This window comes from Megascapheus bottae, chromosome 3 (genome assembly GCF_031878675.1).
Source record: "Megascapheus bottae isolate mThoBot1 chromosome 3, mThoBot2.hap1, whole genome shotgun sequence".
In the NCBI taxonomy this organism is placed as follows: Eukaryota; Metazoa; Chordata; class Mammalia; order Rodentia; family Geomyidae; genus Megascapheus; species Megascapheus bottae.
In genome coordinates, this window is record NC_143511.1 from 89,366,531 (window position 1) to 89,384,825 (window position 18,295).

General features: G+C 61.3%; 1 protein-coding gene across 3 annotated transcripts in view; it reads left to right on the forward strand.

The window, feature by feature from the left end:
* Positions 1–10,606: 10,606 nt before the first annotated feature.
* Positions 10,607–18,295, forward strand: part of Kcnt1 (potassium sodium-activated channel subfamily T member 1) — a 43,832-nt gene continuing 36,143 nt past the window's right edge. For all 3 annotated transcript variants that reach the window (XM_090330911.1, XM_090330908.1, XM_090330910.1), the window contains exon 1: positions 10,607–10,779. In XM_090330911.1, the coding sequence (XP_090187037.1) occupies positions 10,685–10,779 (95 nt within the window). In that variant the 5' untranslated portion in view covers positions 10,607–10,684. The remainder of the gene's footprint in view (positions 10,780–18,295) is intronic.

An 18,295-nucleotide genomic window follows, 5' to 3' on the forward strand; every position in this document is an offset into this window, starting at 1 on the left:
TGCTCCTCATCCCTCTGCTGCTTCCCTGCCTTCTGCTGCTCCTCATCCCTCAGCTGCTCCTCATCCCTTAGCTGTTCCTCATCCCTCAGCTGCTCCTCATCCCTCAGCTGCTCCTCGTCCCTCAGCTGCTCCTCATCCTTCAGCTGCTTCTCATCCTTCTGCTGCTCCTCATCCTTCAGCTGCTCCTCATCCCTCAGCTGCTCCCCTGCCCTCTGCTACTCCTCTGCTCTCTGCTGCTCTTTGTCCCTCACCTGCTCCTCATCCCTCTGCTGCTCTCATCCCTCTGCTGCTCCTCATCCCTCAGCTGCTCCTCATCCCTCTGCTGCTCCTCATCTCTCAGCTGCTCCTCATCCCTCTGCTGCTCCTCATCCCTCTGCTGCTCCTTATTCCTCTTGCTCCCCTGCCCTCCTCTGCTCCTCATCCCTCTGCTGCTCCTCATCCCTCTGCTGTCCGCTGCCCTCTGCTGCTCCTCTGCTCTCTGCTGCTCCTTGTCCCTCACCTGCTCCTCATCCCTCAGCTGCTCCTCATCCCTCTGCTGCTCCCCTGCCCTCTTCTGCTCCTCATCCCTCTACTGCTCCTCATCCCTCAGCTGCTCCTCATCCCTCTACTGCTCCTCATCCCTCAGCTGCTCTTCATCCCTCTGCTGCTCCCCTGCCCTCTTCTGCTCCTCATCCCTCTGCTGCTCCCCTGCCCTCTTCTGCTCCTCATCCCTCTGTTGCTACTCATCCCTCTGCTGCTCCCCTGCCCTCTGCTGCTCCTCTTCCTCTGCTGCTTCTCATCCCTCTGCTGCTCCTCATCCCTCAGCTGCTCCTTATCCCCCTGCTGCTCCTCATCCCTCAGCTGCTCCTCATTCTGCTGCTGCTCCCCTGCTCTCTGCTGCTCCCCTGGTCTCTGCTGCTCCCATGCTCTTTGCTCCCTGCCCTCTCTTGCTTCTCTGCCCTCTGCTGCTCCTCTGCTGTCTTCTTCACCCCTGCTTGTGCTATTACCCTGTTCTTTGCTGTTCCCCACCCCCAATCTCTGCTGTCCACGGCATTCATTTCCTAAGATCCTGAGGCTTCACCCTGCAACTGTTTAGAGTAGGAGTGTTGGACAGACCCAAGTTGTGAAGGTCCCCACCTGCCTCTCATGTCCCCAGGCTCACACCCCTGTCCCTGATCATTGTAGCCATGCTCTACATGGTGTGCCCATCAAAGAGAGGCACCACCAGCTCTCTCTTGGCCCCTTCCCCAGTGCCCATTGGAGCCCCCCAATGGACCTCCTCCAATCTGCGCCAGCCCATCCTGGCCACCCTTCCCCCAGCCTGCCCTTGAGCTGCACCCTGCTCTCTGCCTGCCCCCCTCCTCTTGTCCCCCAGCCTCCAGTTGGCTCTGGGGTGTGGAGTCCTTCCTCAGCCCCACCATGCCAAATCCAGGAAGGAAGCTTTGTTAGACTAATGGTGGTAGAAGGTAGAAGCCTTCATGGAAGGGCCCAAGGCAGGCTGGCATCTTCTGGACACAGTTGCTGAGGTCACAGGATGGGGACACAGCCCCTCTTCTGGGAGTGTCCGTGTCAGCTTGGCGAGCCCTGGCTTGAGCAGAGATTCTGCCTCTGTCTCCCGGATCCTGGGCCTGGGATCCTGGGTGGTGCACTGATGTGCGAGGTGCCCACTCTGCCCCTGCACTGGGAAGGGAGTGCAGGGTGGTGAGGAAGGCAGTAGGTGTGGGCACAACAGCAGATGGCTCAGGCCACCCATGTAAGGAGGCCAGCAGAGGGCAGAAGAACCTTAGCTAGAGACTGTGGAGGTGTCCTGAGGTGGGAGAGAGGACACCTGTGTCACCCAGGCTCAGGTCTAGACCCCCATCAGAGGGAGGGAACCGCTTTGGCTCAGCTTCTGGTGTGCGTGGGAGGTAGGGGTGCCGTGAGAGTATGAAATGGAGTGAGAATCATGAGCCCTGGTGTTGACATGGAGAGTGAGAAGAGGGCAGTCCAGCTACCCGAAGAGCCTGTGGTGCCTGGAGAAGCTGGCAGGGCAGACCTGGCAGAGCACCCCGGAGGTGGCACCACAGCACAGTGGTCAGGACAAGGTGAGGGAGGCTGGGCCGGAGGCAGAACCCACCACACCACACCGTCTGACCCTGGACCCGCATCCCCACACGGGTGGACGCTGCTGCAGTCCAGGCCATGGCCAGCAGGAGGCGCACAGACGGGCACTCGAACCGAGCCCGCTGGGTTTCCACTTCATTCCACATGCTGGGCAGCCCCAATGGGGCCAACTTCCAGGGGCTCCGCCAGCCTGGGCACCTCGGGCTGCACCCCCACACCTTGGGATTCAAGGATGGCCCCAGATATTGCTGCTGCACCCACCAGGGGACACCCTGGCCCCTCCATGAGGACCTTGGGGGACCCCTGCACCCTCTGGATCTCCCCTTGTGGTCCCCCTTGTGGGACCCGTGAGTGTGAGTGGCCCCTGACGCGAGAGGGGCTGTGGTGGTAAGTCCCCCTGGCTCCCACACTCTCGGACACCCAGGACTGCGGTGCTCAGGGAGAGACGGAGGAGGACAGGAGGGCAGTGCCGAGCACCTGGTCCTCCGTGCCCTCTCCCCAGCCTGTCTTCTGTCCCTGCCCGAGGCTGGACCCTGGACACAGCTTTCCCTCTGCCCAACAGGGCAGTCTGGCTGGCCTAAGACCAGCGAAGGGGTGCTGAGGATGCCTGAGTCCTCACAGGACTCAGTTTCCCACATGCAGAACGAATAGAGCCAGACTTTACGGCTGATCCTGATGGGGACAGGTTTCTAGCTGGCTGTGTGGCTAGGGACCGGCAATGTCTGCCAGGCACGGGGTAAGTGGTCCCAGGAGGGCTCTGGCTGGCTGTCTTGAGTCTGTGCACCCTCTGCACCATCCCGTGGCTGGCACACTGTCCCTGCCACAGCAGTGTGCTCCTTACGTGCTTGCTTGACTGCCTGCTCTGATCTGGGAAGGAGCCTTGTTCCAGCGTGGCCTGGGTTTCAGCTCCAGATATGGTGGCATCCTCTCCCTGATACGGTAGCCACTCAGGTGGCTTGAGCTGGCTTCTGTCCCTATAGAGATCCACTGCCACACTGTCCGTGCTAAAGGATGCCAGGCAAACTGGCCACGCACCCCAGGGAGACACAGTATGACACGTGGGGTGTGGAGGTGAGCTAAGACCTGGGAGAGGCCAAAACTGGAGACCAGAATGACCTCTGCATGGAGAGCAATGACCTTCGAAGGTAGAGCGGAAGAGTGCGACCAGCCTGCCGGATGGATTCCTGCACCGGGCCTCATGGCAGCCGTGGGGGTAGCGTTGCCATCAGAGTTGGAGCCCAGAGCCCGCCACTCTGTGCCTGGTTCTTTCCTCTAGGACCTTAGTTACCTCCGTGTCTTTATAGATGCTGAGATAGCAAACCCCAATCCCAGCCCAGCCTATACTGACAGCCGAATCCCAGAGGTGCCCCCAGGCTGCAGGGCTGAAAAATGAGCATTGCCAAGAGAGGCGCCCAGGGCTCCCGGCTACCCGCTGTCCTTTCCTGCCTCCACACCTCCCCACCTGAGCCCCTGCTGCATGGTGGCAGACCCAGCCTCCTCTTCAGGGTCACTGACACTGCTTTCCCCTTTCTCCTCCTCCCTGGGTCCAGAGGCTTCTCCCTAAAGCTAGGGAGGGCAGGAAAGATGCCCTAGCCTGTAAATGCCTCCCCAGCCCACTTCCCTCCAGGGCCCGACCTTGCCTGGAACTGATTCCCAGCAGCCCTTCCCCGAGGGTAATGGGCCCCTGGGGACTGGAGGGCTCTGGCACCCTGCCCTGTCCCTCCAAGCCTGCAGCACAACAGGAGATGCCCATGGTGAGGCTTGAGGGCCACTGTTGTAGCCCATGGGTGCACAGACAGACAGCAGACAGTACCAGGTCAGGTCTGGAGGGAGCCTGGGCTCTGCCTTTTGCCAGCAGGTTTCAGCAGCAGCACAGGGGGCCAACAGAGAGTGAGTAGGGGCACGCGGCTGCTCCAGGATCCCTGCTTCTCTGGAGGGCCTGGCTGAGCTGGTCTCCGCACCCCTCCCCCATGCTCTCAGCCTGGATGTAGCCCCCCTGATGGTGTCATTGGCCATTGTGTAAGAGCTGAGAGGGGCTGAGGAATCCACCAGCAATTGTGTAACCCCAAAGTCACCCCCCAGGAGTCTGAAGGAAGACGGGGCCCTGGCCTGGCACTGCACTGGGCTTCAGCAGAGGGCTGGTCAGGGAGGTGTGTAAATAGAGCACAGGAACCAGACACAGCGTTCCACACCTGTGGCCTCAAGCACAAGGATTGCTTGAGGCCAAGAGTTTGAGATGCACCCCAGCAACTCAGCAAGAACCTGTCTCAAAAATTAGCGTTTTGAAAAAGGACAGCTGGGGCCCTGAGCGTGACCTAGTGGTGGAGAGCTTGTCTAGGATGCATGAATTCAGCCGTGAGTTCCATTCCTCAGTGCTACATACACAGAAAAAGCCAGAGATCGCGCTGTGGCTCAAGGGGCAGAGCACTAGCCTTGAGTAAAAGTGCTTAAGGACAGTGCCCAGGCCTTGAGTTCAAGCCCTAGGACTTGAAAAAGGAAGAAAAAAAAAGAGGGGCTGGGGGCTCCCTGAATTGGGGTCTCTGGGCAGATCTTTCTCAGGAATGGGCTTGGAGCTAGGGAAGCTGGGTGGGGAGGCTGGCCTTGCGGGAGCAGGCAGGGCATCAGGAATGGAGGGTGCAGACGGCCAGGGGGCCTGAGGTTAGGTTGGGACCCTCAGGTCAGTGCTGTTCCCAGCCTGCTGGCATCTGTGCGTCCAGCTGCTGTCACCTCTCCCACACAACGAGGACTCTGGGGGGAGCCTGTGTGTTCTTAGCAAATGCAGCCTCCTCCCCCTCGCTCCCATGGCCTCCTGCCTTTACACCATGTGGAAGGTGTGGGTGCCGGCGTTCTGCGTGGGACAGCGTGGCTCAGAGGTCACAGAATGTGCTGGCTGACCCCAGGTGCCCTCTCACCGGGGGGCACTGAAAACCCGTGGCAGAGTCAGTTGTGTTGAGAAGAACAAGGCCTGAGGCTCCCTGCTGGAATCCTGGGCCTGCAGCATCCCGGGAGACTGGGTACAACGTGTGGGACAGGTGTCAAGCAGGTGCCAGCCGCTAGGACTCCCGATGGCCCTGGCACAGCCCTTGCCAACTGTGCTGTCTTCTGTGTCAGGACCGCGTGAGATCACGCTCCTGCCCCGGGGACCGCTGGAAGGCCAGGCAAGGGACAGGCGGTCAGCCCATCCTCCCTCTGTGGTGAGCTGATGGTGCCACACCACACGGCCCCTCCTGGCAGCCTTCACTGGGCACTAGCTGCAGGGGACCAGAGGACCCCTGTGGTCTTGGGAAGGAGGAAGAGGGGCCCACCCTCCATACTCAGGCATGACACCCCGACTAACACCCCTGCCTCCTCAGGGATGCAGCCAGGCCTGGAAAGGGTCCCTCCTGCTGAGGGGACACCCTGTTCTTCTAGAACTGCCAGCTGGTGGCTCCGGTGACCTCTGGGTACCTTACACCATGGCTGGCATGATCCTAAAAGGGGACCCTGAGGGGTCGCGGGAGGCCACCAGCACCATCTGGGCTGCTTCCACCTCTGGGTGACATCCCTGGGGTTGGGGCCAGGCAGCGACCCTGAGACAGACCAACACCCACCCCCTCAGAGCCACCTAGCCCACCTGCATGGCACGGACCCCGGACCAGCCTGCAGCGACCTACGGAGAGACTGCGTGGCTTCAGGGCTGAGGGCAGAGGGCCCTGCCAGAGGTAGGCGTGAGGCCAGGCACCACCGAGTCCCACACATGGATACAGAGGCCTCCTGGGTCCCACCCGTGGGGTGGGCAGTCACTCACGGACAGTGTGGAAATGGCTGCCAGCACAGCCTTCCTCTGCACACCACCTTCAGGTCCTCTCCCTGCACGGGCTCTAGGGGTCGGCCCCACACACAGTCGGCTTGGTGTGGGGAGAGGAGTGGAGTGCGGGGTGGGGGTCTCAGGCGGTGGTGGTGGTGAATGACCATCATCGTATGGACACGAAGGCCCTTCCTCCAGGTGCCCCACGGACTCCGCCTGCCTGGCCGGCGGCATGGCCGCTGGGGTAGCTCTGGCTCCACAACTGCTATGCACAAGATGCAGTTAGCCTGTACCGTGGTCAGCACACACTTTCCACTCACCGTGCTCCCGGGCCCACTCAGCTGTCCCCACCACAGGGACAGGGACAGCTGTCCTCAGCGACGGACAGCCCACCTTTGTGTTTTTGCAGTGTTCATCTCCATACGTGAAACTGTGATTCATATATATATATATATTAGAATGTATAATAGAATACATATGCCCAGGCCTCCTTGGGCACTAGGGAAGTTGTTTCTGGAGGCCGGGGGACCTCCAGGCTGGGGGAAGCGGAGCCCACTGCCTTAGCAAAATTGACTCAGCCCTCTTGGCTGTCTAGATGGATGTGAGACCAGTTTCAAGATCCTTCCTGCAAGCCAGCACAGCAACTCCTCCACCCCACTCCCCGAGCCTTTCCTTTCCTCAAAAGTTTGTTCTCTCCTTGCCTCCACACAGAACCTATCCAGTCCGAGTGGGGTTGCTGGGTGGTTTCTGGTCCTCCGTGGCTTTGGCATCTGCCTGCGGTCTCCTGGTCATTCTCACTGCAAGCTGGAGTTCCCCCACTGGCTCCCTGCTCTTCCTCTTGGAGCACGGTGTCTTTCACGGCACAGCTTTTGTTTATTCACCCGTGGAAGCATTAGGATCCATTTCTCAAAGTCCTTGGAGATTTCATGTATCAAATAAATGTTGCCAACATTTCCTTACAACAAATACATGCCAGTATTCCCTTACAACCTTGTCCGTGGCTGAAGGCAGTGAGATAAGGTCCAATTCCATTTATTTTATTTTCTCCAAAGGAAGGCACACAGCTATCTGGCTGTGGCTAGGAGCTCAGACTCAAGAGCAGGACCCTGGGTTCAAGGATCCCAGCAAAGGCCAGGCCAGGTGGGTAACAAGGCTAAAGAAGCAGCAAGAACACAGTTACCTCACCTGTTCCTGGTCCCACCAGCCAGAAGACTACTGTCCACCTGGCAGAGATGCTGTGGCCAGCGCTACATTGCCCCGAGATGGGCAATGGGAATGACTGAGTCATTCCACCCCTGCTCCATACTCAGGCCCAGCCAGGGACTCTGTGGGGTGGTTTTGCTGGGGTTTCTCTTCTTGTGGCATTACACATCTGGGCGGACCACTGATAAGACAAGCTTCTTCTCCTGGCTGTCCTCAACCCTCGTTCCTGAACATCTCTTCTTCAGCATGAATTAGTGAAACAGTTCTATTCTGAGAACACAATGCTATGCCCTGTCCTCCTCTCCTCCACCCCTGTACTGGAGACGGAGCCCAAGGCCTTGTGCGTGTAGGACAGAGCTCATCCACTCAAGCCACACCCCTAGCCTAGGTTTCTGGGCCCTAGGTTTCTGGGCCTTGAGGAACCTGGCCACAGGGGAAATCCCCTGATCCCCAGGCCGGCGGGGTGGGGGGTGGAGGCGGGCTATGGCCAACATGGGGAGAGTGTTTCCCCACAGTGGTCCCTGGCTACCTGTGCCCTTGCTCTTGGTTTGTGGGTGTTCTTGGCTTGGCCATTCTATTTACAGAGCCCTGGACCTGGTCTAACCATTCTTCACTTGATTCCTTCTGAGATTCCACATCAGTGATTTTGCCAATTCTGTCACTCTTACCTCTGCTGTGGTGCCTGTCCCTGGGGAATGGAGGAAGAGGGCCAGGAAACTGTTCTGGTCCCTAGAAGAGTTCTCCTTAGCAGAAAAGAATCGGGTGGACCTGGACCCCACAAGGTCCTCTGCCAAGTTCCTGCGTGAGGGCGGTGGCACCCTGGCTGGAAGTTCCAGGATTCTGTGTCACCACGTGGCTGGTCAGAGTGCCCAGGGAGGTAGACTACCCAGCCTGAACTGCTGAACCAGGACCGAGCCGTGTCCAGCCATGAGGCCCTGGGCTCTGCCCATAAGGGACAGCAGGCCCCATGTGTTCACCTCCACACCTTGTTCTGCGGGTGCCAGCCAAGGAAGCAAGCACGTTGCAATCTGGCAGAAGTCAGAACCACAGCGGATCACAGGTGTGATCATGGCGTCCTGGGCCTCCCCTTGGGTCACCTGGATAGGAACAAGAAGGGGAGCAGGACATGGATGCCCGGGGCCTGGCTACAGGGCCACAGCCATGTCATTGGGTCACCTCTCCCCCACGCATGCCCCAAAGTTCTCTGTGACCTGCCTCTGGCCTTTGCCGTCCCAGCACGCTCCGCTGAGCCTGGCCGTGCTGGGAGAAGCAATTCCATCACGCCCCTCCTCCAGCAGGCACCTCTCCAAGAGGCCCTGGCGCCCCTGGCCTCAGCCCGAACCATCAACCATCACGTGCTGAGGGAATGAGCGGATGCCAGAGAGAGGTCTGTGCAGGGGCTTCTTGGCGGGCGTCCACTCCAATGTTAGTGCAGCAGCAGAAAAAGAGAGCAAGGGCAGCGAGCCCTTGTCGACCCCCCTCCAGCCACACCTGGGCGGGAGTGGGGTTGAACCTCAGGACTCCTGGCACTTTCTTGTCCAGTGCTCTCCTGAAGCACGTGAGTTCTGGTCTGACCTGAGTCCTGCCGAGGCTGGACTGTGAGGACAGGGGAGAAAACTTACACAGAAGATGGGGCAGCTGGGCCGGCAACCCCCAGGGGACCCCGTGGTCTCCCAGGACCTCACCATCCAAAGAGGTCTTCCACAAGAGAGAGGCAAAGGCCAGAAAACACAGTCCCAGCCCACCACCACAGCTCCCCACCGGCCAGTGCCGCCCGTGGCCCAGCGGGCTTGTGACTAAGGGAAACAACAGCCACACTGATGCAATTAGGAAAATATTATTTTTCAAATGCTGCCAGATTCTGGAGGTTGGATCTGTGACCTGACAGACAAGGGGCAGGGTGCTTGCTGCCAGCAGCCACAGCTGGGACACCCAGGATGGGGGCCCCACACCCGCCCACCAGCTACTTGTCTGGGGTGCGGGGCTCAGGACAGCTGGTGAGGCTCAAGGAAAGCACGTCCTTCCTGACATGCATCTGATGCCAGGTGAGCAGCCCTCCAGCCTGGACACCAGCATCACACGGGAAGCTGTCTGGTCAGCACATCTGTGCACCTGCCTGAGACAGTCGCCCTCCCTGCCCTTCTCTGCCTCCTGCAAGTCAGGAAGCCTGTGATCCACAGGAACAGGCCTGGACCCCACGGAGCACACTCCCCGCCCCTCCCTTCTCCCTTGGAGCCAAGTAGGAGGGCCCAGGAAGCTGGTCCTGAGTCCATCCAGGGGAAGAAACACAGGCTTCCTCTCCCAGCTTTCTGTTTCAGAGGAGCTGGGCAGCAGAATTGCTCAGGTGGGCTGGCCAGCTGGGGTCTGAGGGACTGCTGCTTCCTGCACCTGGCCTGGGCTGTTGGAAGTCCTTCCCAAGGTAGGCAGGCTGAGGGTGGCCTGGGGCTCAGCTGCCCCTGCAAGGAGAGGCTTGAGGCTGGGGCCAGAAGCTTGGGATGGGGCCAGGACTGGGCCCCAGTGGCCCATCAGACCACTGCTTGCCTGGTGGACAGGAAGTGTTTTATCAAGGCTCCTGCTGAGCTGGGGCTCGGCAGCCCACCAATGAGGAAGGCTAAGAGGATGTGGTGCTGGGGGCCAGGGACTACCATGGACCAGGGAACCTGCCCTGGATGTAGAGATAGAGACAGGAAAGGTCAGGGGTTACAAAGGTCAGAGGCCACAAAGGGCTACAAAGCCACCAGGGACCCTCCTGATGTGCCTGGGCTGCTTCCCCAGCATTGCCAGGTGTCTGTGACCCAGTGATGGGCCCAAGGGTCTCTGTAAGCCCAGCGCGCAGGTGGCATGGCAGGGCAGCTTGGAGAGCCAAATGCCAGACTGTACACCCCCCCCCCAAAAAAAAAAACCTGGACCTGATTGGACGTGGCTCCGTGGTCCCAGGGGGCGGCAAACAAAGCCCACCTCCCCAGGGCAGCAATGGAGGTCTGAGAGGAGGCCTGGATTCTTGAGAAAGGTTGTGCAACCAGCCTTGGGACATATGGTGGTGCCAGGGAGGGCTGGCAGGGGCTGTCCCAGGGCCCGCGGCTGAGCTGGGGAAAGGCGTGGACAAGGGCCCCGCTCCCTGCCCCTACCACACCCCCATACCTGCTCCAGTGCCCCGCCCCGCCCCACAACAGCTGGAGGCCGCCAGGCCCCGCCCCCGCCCAGGCGCCCCGCCCAGAGCCGCCAGGCCCCGCCCCTACACAGGCGCCCCGCCCAGCGCCGCCAGACCCGCCCCCCGCCCAGGCGCCCCGCCCAGCGCCGCCAGGCCTCGCCCCTCCGGAGCCTCGCCCAGCGCCGCCAGGCCCCGCCCCCGTCCAGGCGCCCCGCCCAGCGCCGCCAGGCCCCGCCCCCGCCCAGCGCCGCCAGGCCCCGCCCCCGCCCGGGTGCCCCGCCCAGCGCCGCCAGGCCCCGCCCCCCGGGGTCGCGGAGGCCGGGCGGCGCGCGTCCGGCGGGGCTGGGGGCTGCGCGTCCGGCGGGGCCGCGGCGGCTGAGCGGCGCCGTCGATGCCCGCAGGCGGCCCTGCGCGGAGACGCCGGCCGCGGACTCGCGCTCCCGGACACCGTCGGCCCCAAGATGAGCGACCTGGACACCGAGGTGCTGCCGCTGCCGCCGCGGTACCGCTTCCGGGACCTGCTTCTGGGGGACCAGTCCTTCCCGAACGACGACAGGTAGGCGGGCCGGGGCGGCGGGCGCCGGAGCTGTCCGCGGTGCTGAGCCGCCGCCGCCGCCGCCGCGCCCTTCAACTTTCGCGGCTGCCGGGCCCCGAAGTTTCGGGAGCGCTGGCGGCGGGGGGCCTCGACCCGGCGCGCGGCCCGCGGCTGGGGGCTCTGCGGACCTGGGGGCGGAGCGGGGCGCCGGGCCGGGGCCCTCCAGGCGCCCAGACAGGACGTCCCCGGCCCCGGCCGGCCCGCGCCACGCGCGCCCGCCTTTCCTCCCCGCCAAGGACTCGGGCTGAGCCCGGGTGTCCTTCCCGTGCCTGCCACTCTCCCCGGGCCGCGCGCGCACACGCGCGCACACGAGCGCGCACACACACGCGCACATGCACACGCGCACACACACACGAGCGCGCACACACGCACACGCGCACACACACACACGCGCGCACACACACATGCGCACACACGCGCGCACACACCTGGCCCCAAGTTCCTGCGCTAGGACGAGGATTCACGCAGACACATGAATCACAGGAGGCTGCATTTGTCAGGGCCGGGGCTGCGCTCTGGCTCAGCCCACGCCTGGTGCATAGGGTCCGCGGGCGGGGGCGCGGGGCGCGGGGCGGCCGTGTGCCCAGGCGCTAGCTCGTGAACCGGGATCGTGAAATGGCTCCCGCCGGTGGGAAACGGAGCGGCTGCCAGACCCCCCGCGGCGGGTTATTATACTAACCTAGTACAGCCCGGGGGCGGGGGAGGTGCAGGGGTGGTCCCCAAAGTCTTCCTCCAATGAGAGCCAGGAGCCGGGGAGCCCTGCGGAGACTCTTTCGACTTGGCCAGCTCTTCTCTGTTGACTAAGGGCTGAGGTAACAATAACACCTCCTGTGGTGAAGAGAGCGCCAGGGCAGAGGTGGGCGGGCTGGCCCGGGGAGCTCTCGCTCTTCTGGGACCCTGGAAAATCAGGGCTGGACATCCAAAGACTGGACGCATGTGCTGGACAAACCAGCTCCCTGCGTACCTGTTCAGCCAGGGCTTGGTTTATTCCAGAAAATAGCAACCTCGGGGGATTGCTCCAGTGAAGGCAGAAAACAATCTGTCTCCCCCGTGGTGCCTGTGGCCTTCAGATGACTGAGCAGACTAGACACCAAGGCCATGAGATTGTAACGCCCCAAGCCTCCATTACCAGAAGTAGACAGCAAAGGCGGCTTCCTGCCTGCCACCGCTGAGCGGCCCCAGGACACGGATCAGAAGCTACTGTGACTCAAATCCATCTCAGAATCCTAGAGCGATCCTCAAATATATCAGTCCTAGAGCTACCATTGAATCCATCCGTTCTCTAGCTACCACTCGATTCACAAAGTCCTAGAGGTACCACCGAATTAATCAGTGTATACACCCTTGAATTTATCACAGTCCTGGAGCTACCATTTAATTTATCAGAATCCTAGAGCCACCACTGAATTCATCAGAGTCCTAGAGCTGTGTGTGGTTTCTGTGATTGAGGTAAAATACAGTGTCACCACTGGTGACCCCACCCTGAAAGGAAGCCTCTATACCATGGGAACTAATCATCCAGTTTTCTCAAACAGCCTCTGTCTCAGGAGATTGCGGGTGGCTGAGTCTGCCCATGGCCATTTCTAGACCATACACTCCAGAATGTCCCTGTGAGTCCCCAGGTCTGCTCAAGGGCGAGTAGAACTAGGGGATCCGAGCTACCTGCCATGCCAGGGCCTGAGGTCCCTGAGCTTTGCCTGTAACAACATAAGACCTGGAGCCCAAGCTGAGGGTGGGGGAGGACAGGGAGGAGCAGGTGCTATTCAAGTCCCTCCTGTACTCTTGACCTGGGGATCCTGCAGCCACTGCCACTCAGGGGTCTCATCCATCCTCTCCTCAGCCTCCTCCTCTCCTCATCCATCCTCTCCTCAGCCTCCTCCTCTCCTCATCCATCCTCTCCTCAGCCTCCTCCTCTTCTCATCCATCCTCCCCTCAGCCTCCTCTTCTCCTCATCCATCCTCCCCTCAGCCTCCTCTTCTCCTCATCCATCCTCCCCTCAGCCTCCTCTTATCCATCCTCTCCTCAGCCTCCTCTTCTCATCCATCCTCCCCTCAGCCTCCTCTTCTCCTCATCCATCCTCCCCTCAGCCTCCTCTTCTCCTCATCCATCCTCTCCTCAGCCTCCTCTTATCCATCCTCCCCTCAGCCTCCTCTTCTCCTCATCCATCCTCTCCTCAGCCTCCTCTTCTCATCCATCCTCCCCTCAGCCTCCTCCTCTCCTCATCCATCCTCTCCTCAGCCTCCTCTTCTCCTCATCCATCCTCCCCTCAGCCTCCTCTCCTCATCCATCCTCCCCTCAGCCTCCTCTCCTCATCCATCCTCTCCTCAGCCTCCTCCTCTCCTCATCCATCCTCTCCTCAGCCCCCTCCTCTCCTCATCCATCCTCTCCTCAGCCTCCTCTTCTCCTCATCCATCTTCCCCTCAGCCTCCTCTCCTCATCCATCCTCTCCTCAGCCTCCTCTTCTCCTCATCCATCCTCCCCTCAGCCTCTTCTCCTCATCCATCCTCTCCTCAGCCTCTTCTCCTCATCCATCCTCTCCTCAGCCTCTTCTTCTCATCCATCCTCCCCTCAGCCTCCTCCTCTCCTCATCCATCCTCTCCTCAGCCCCCTCCTCTCCTCATCCATCCTCTCCTCAGCCTCCTCTCCTCATCCATCCTCTACTCAGCCTCCTCCTCTTCTCATCCATCCTCTCCTCAGCCTCCACCTCTCCTCATCCATCCTCCCCTCAGCCTCCTCTCCTCATCCATCCTCTCCTCAGCCTCCTCTTCTCATCCATCCTCTCCTCAGCCTCCTCCTCTCCTCACCCTTTCCATCCCAGCCCCTCAAGACATCACTGATTGCCAGTGTGAAGGATGGGGTTGGGGACACTTCTGCCTGGCAGCCAGTGGTGCAGGCCGCCATGCCAGGAGGGGCTGAGCATGCACTTCTTGGCATGGGGACCTGCCATGGGCTCAGGGGCTGAGAGGGTTCAGAAGAACCCGCGCCTCCCCTGCAGTTGTGGTCAGGAGGCTTCTTGTTGTGGCCATCCAGGACTCTGAGGTAGGGCAGCAGAAACGGGGCCAGTGCTCTGGGACAGAGTGGCACACATCCCCCCAGGACTCGGTAATCCTCTCGGCCCAGGGGACATGGAGGTGGCCTCTGGCTTCTGGGCAGGCTCCCTGCAACTGCTGGGGGAGCTACACCGGCTCCTGGCAGGCTCTGGGCAGGTGGGGGGCTGTGGTTCCTGTTCTCTAGGAGAGTAAAGCCACTGCAAGTGAGTCACCAGGCCTCAGTGGCCTTGAGAGAGAGGAGTTCAGCCTCGCACGAGGCCAGGCTGCAGGCCAGCCTCTCCCGAGGGGCTGAGTTGGGAGATGGCCCCTTCAGGGGGTGGTGCAGCCCTGGGGCCTCCTTCAAGCAGCAGTTGGACCAGTCAGGTGGATTTGGGCTTTGGGGCCTCTACACCTCCCAGACATGCCACTGTCCCCTGCCCCAGAGGCCCTGGCCCTCTCTCATGGGAGCTGCTCCCCCTGCATACCCTAAGAACCTCCAAGCATCACAGTGCTGGGGACTCCAGCCTTGGGGTCCATAGCTCCCGAGGAGCAGATTTGATAAGGCAGCAGAGCAGACCAAGGCAACCAACCGCTTTGGGTCACTACAGATGTGGTTGCTTCTTAGAACCTTTTCCTGGCCTGCAGCCTGAAGTTAGGGCTCAGCCTTGCCTTGCCCCCAGTGCTGAGTCTCAGAATGGGGGGAGGCCTTTGTGTGTGAGGTAGGATGGGGGGAATGGGGCCTGCCACAGACTCCTCTTCCACCAGGGGCAGATGGCCAAACTAGGCTTAGAAGAGCCTCCAGTGGGGCGATTGGCTCTAGCAGATAGCCACCTCCTGACCTCTTGTCCAGGACTAAGGCCTTGGGCACTGGAGCAACAGGCAGAGTCTGGATCCCCTCTGAGTCTAGGCCAAGAAAGTGGTGGGAGGTGCTGGGTTGTGCCACTGGACTCTGGGCAGGTGAGAGAACTCCTCCAGCATGCCTGTGAGCTGCCCAGGCTGAGGGAGCCCCAGGGGAGCTCCAGGAGTCCTGGGTAGAGGCACCAGCGCAGGCCTGTGGATGTGAGCAGGGCCCCAGAGGCCCCGTCCCAGCTGCCCAAGTGCCTGTGACAAGATAATGGAGCCCACTCATGTCTCCAGGGCTATCAGCCCTGAGGCCACCCAGCCAGTGAGAAGTGTGAAGACAGAACTGATGTGACAAGAGACAGGGCCAGCCGCTCCACGTCGGGGACAGTGCTATGAGTATGAGGAGCAGACTAGCCTTAAGAGGGCCCCGGATCTGGTCCCTGGCACTGCCCAGCTGGTGGAACCCAAGTAGGTCAGGCTGTCCCAGGGAGACCGAGCCAGACCCCTCTCATTGTGGAAGGCCTGCCAGGCCTCCACGCGATAGAAGTGGTGGAGCGTCTCCAGGGATACGACAGAAGTGGCAGGGGGTCTCCAGGGACAGTCCGCTCTCAGAGTCACTCACTTACACGCGCTAATAACTGAACAGTAGCTGCCCTGAGCCGGGAAGGGCTGCTCTGCAGGGCATAGTCGGGTGTGGAGAGAAACTTCTTTAGAACCATCCCGGGCCGACTGCCAAGTGCCTGGATGGCTGGAGCTCATTAAGTGCCCTCGCCACCCACCCACACGCCTGCTTTCACTCCTCACTCACCATCCTGGCCCCTCCCCAGCCTGGGGTCCACTGGGGAGCCTACGGCCTTCTTTAGGAGAGCTCTGCCCGGGCTCCTTCTGTGGGGTGGCCCTGTCTGTGCGTGGTTCTCTGGACAGTTAGACAGCAATCTGGGCTCAGACCCAGCCCCAGGGTGCCCAAAGGATGCCAGCAGCTCAGCTCTGGGGAGAAGCTGGAACACCACAGGCTCTCCTATAGGGGGCACACCAGAGCCTCGGGGCCTGGGTTAGGCCCACCTCCCCTGCCTTGGGGTCCCCCCCCCCGGCTTTCCCACAGGAGAGACACAGGGGTCAGGCAGGGCCAGGCCTTTGATACCAGAGACCAGCAGCAGGAAGGACTGGTGCAGCCAGGCCCGGCCCCGGGCTGGGGGTGGGACGTGGGGTAGAGCGCACCCCTAGCAGGAGTCCCGGGTGAGCAGTGAGCGGTGATGCTTTCGAGGGGCAGTAGGGCTTCAAGACGGAGGTTGGGACTGCTGGAGGGCTGAGGTGGGTGAGGAGGGTGGAAGGATGGGGTCTGAGGAGGGCTCTCTCCTGAACTGGGGACTCCAGATACAGCAGGGCCCTCTTGTACTGGAGGCCTGGGCTGGCTGGAGCCTTGCATGATCCATGAGCAGACTGTGTGTGGACCCATGGGGTGTAAGATGATGCTGTCACAGCAGAGGACAGCACAGGGGGTGACGATGGGTGCCACCCGTGCCAACCAGGCTGCAGGGCAGGAGTGGAAGCTGAAGCAGGCAGGTGCTGGATGCAGGCTGCCTGCCCCTGCCCCTGCCCCTGGCTTTGTCAGGCCCAGAGCCACTCAGCTCTTCCCCTCCAGGAGGGTATGTTTAAAACTCTGCCTGGGGCCTCTCCTTGCCTCTGCCCTGGCCTGACGGGTGGGGCTGGACTGGTGGTTTTTGGGGGGGTCACCCCAGGTAGACTGGGGGCTGGGCAAGTCACAGTGCTGCTGCCCCTGGCCTTTCTCCTTTCCTCACCCGCAGAGGCTGGAACCTGTCCAGCTTCCTCCGGCTTCAGTGGCTGCAGCTGGCCAGGAAAGTGGATTTGGGCCAAGCTGGGGAGAGCCTGGGTGAGGGTGGAGGTCAACTGGTTGGGGCAGGCTGGGCTGTATGGACTCCACCAGCTCTGCCCTGCTGTCCTCTGACAGCCTCTGTGTGTCACCTGTGTGGGCAGGATCTGAGGGGGGGTGGCTGGGGCTCTGTGCTCTCGGGTGTCCTGAGTGAGTGTAATATGGGTGGGGACATTTCCAGCCACTGTCCAAGTGCAAAGCTGACCCGGGCAGGGGCCGTCTGCCTTCATCCCCCAGGTCCTAGCAGGGAGCAGGGCCTGGGAAGGAGGCCCTGTGTCAGGGTGGGATTGGAGAAGCTGTGTGACGTTAGGGTGGGATTGGAGGGGCTGTGGGACGTCAGGGTGGAATTGGAGGGGCTGTGTGGTGTTCTTCATGGATTCTTCCTGCTCTCCAGTCTCTGCCTGCATGTAGGTTTGGCCTGTCTCTCTGCCCCAGGCCAGCGTGGGCATCACCAACACTGCTGGGGAAAGGGCAAATGCATGAGGCACAGCATCCGTGAGACGGTGTTGGCCTGGGGTGTGTGGAGCCCGGGAGAGCAGAGCATTACTTGCTGGGATTGTGAGCACTGGGACTAAGCAGGGCCCGGGGCCTCCTCAGCCTCCCTCTGGTTCTGCACGGTGTGCCATCTGGGAACCTGCGTTTCTGTGATGAGAAATGGCTGAGACTCTCCTGCGCCCCCGCGGAGAACACTTGGAAATACCGTGAAAATCAAATCCGGCACCCCGAGGAGCCGGTCCCTGGGTTGACACAGCTGAGCCCACGCCCCAGGGACTCTCATGCCTGACTGGAAATCAGATTCCTCTCGAATTAGCATAGAACAGAGCCCAGGTGCCCAGCGAGAGAGGACAGCCTCTGCTGCGTCACGGAGGTCATGGTGGCTGGGTGTGGTGTGTGCCCAGGGGCCCACAGCACACCCGTGTAGCACCCCCAGGCTCCTCCACTGGCATGCAAAGAGGTTGTCACCCTCACACTTGAAGTCTGCTCAGGTGCCATTACAGATCGCTCTAAAGGATGGCTCTCCCTAGCTGGGGCCTGAGGGCCCGGAGCAAATGCCAAGACTGTGTCCAGGTCCAGAACAAGTGCTGGCAGACTGGGTTCTTGGTGCCTGTGTCTGCACCCACAAGGAGAGACTGGGCGTGGGTCTCTTCCCGTCCGACCTGCCCCTAACCACTTCCTGTGCATGCCTACTGGGAGTTGGGGCTTCTGTGTGGTGGATGGGGGGAGGACACAGGCCCAGAAGACAGGCTGGACCCAGCCAGGGAGCCTGCGGGGGCCTCCCAAGGGATTTCCCACACTTTGGTCTAAATTCCTTGACCTTCTCCGGTTCCGCCCAGTTCTGCCAGACCCCTGGTGCACCTCCACCCCGCACAGACCTCGCTGCGATCCCAGGGCTGAGGACTGCAGGGCTGGACCAGTGGTGGGCTGGGCTGGACCAGCAGTGGGGCAGCTGGCAGGTTCTGGATTTCTGGACTCCTCCCAAGCTGGAAGAGATCAGAGCCCTGTTGTTTCAAGACACCACTTGGCTGTGGTGACCCCAGGACACCCCAGTGCCAAGGGGCTGTAGACTCAGGAGTTGCTAACACACTGTCCAGCACAGAGCTGTGGGGCAAGTGCAGTGTCAGGCCCAGGGCAGGCGGCAGCCACCTTTTGGGGAGCTAGCTCAGGGAGCTGTCGAACCCCAACCTGAGGCTAGGCTGCTCTCCTGAGTGGGTCC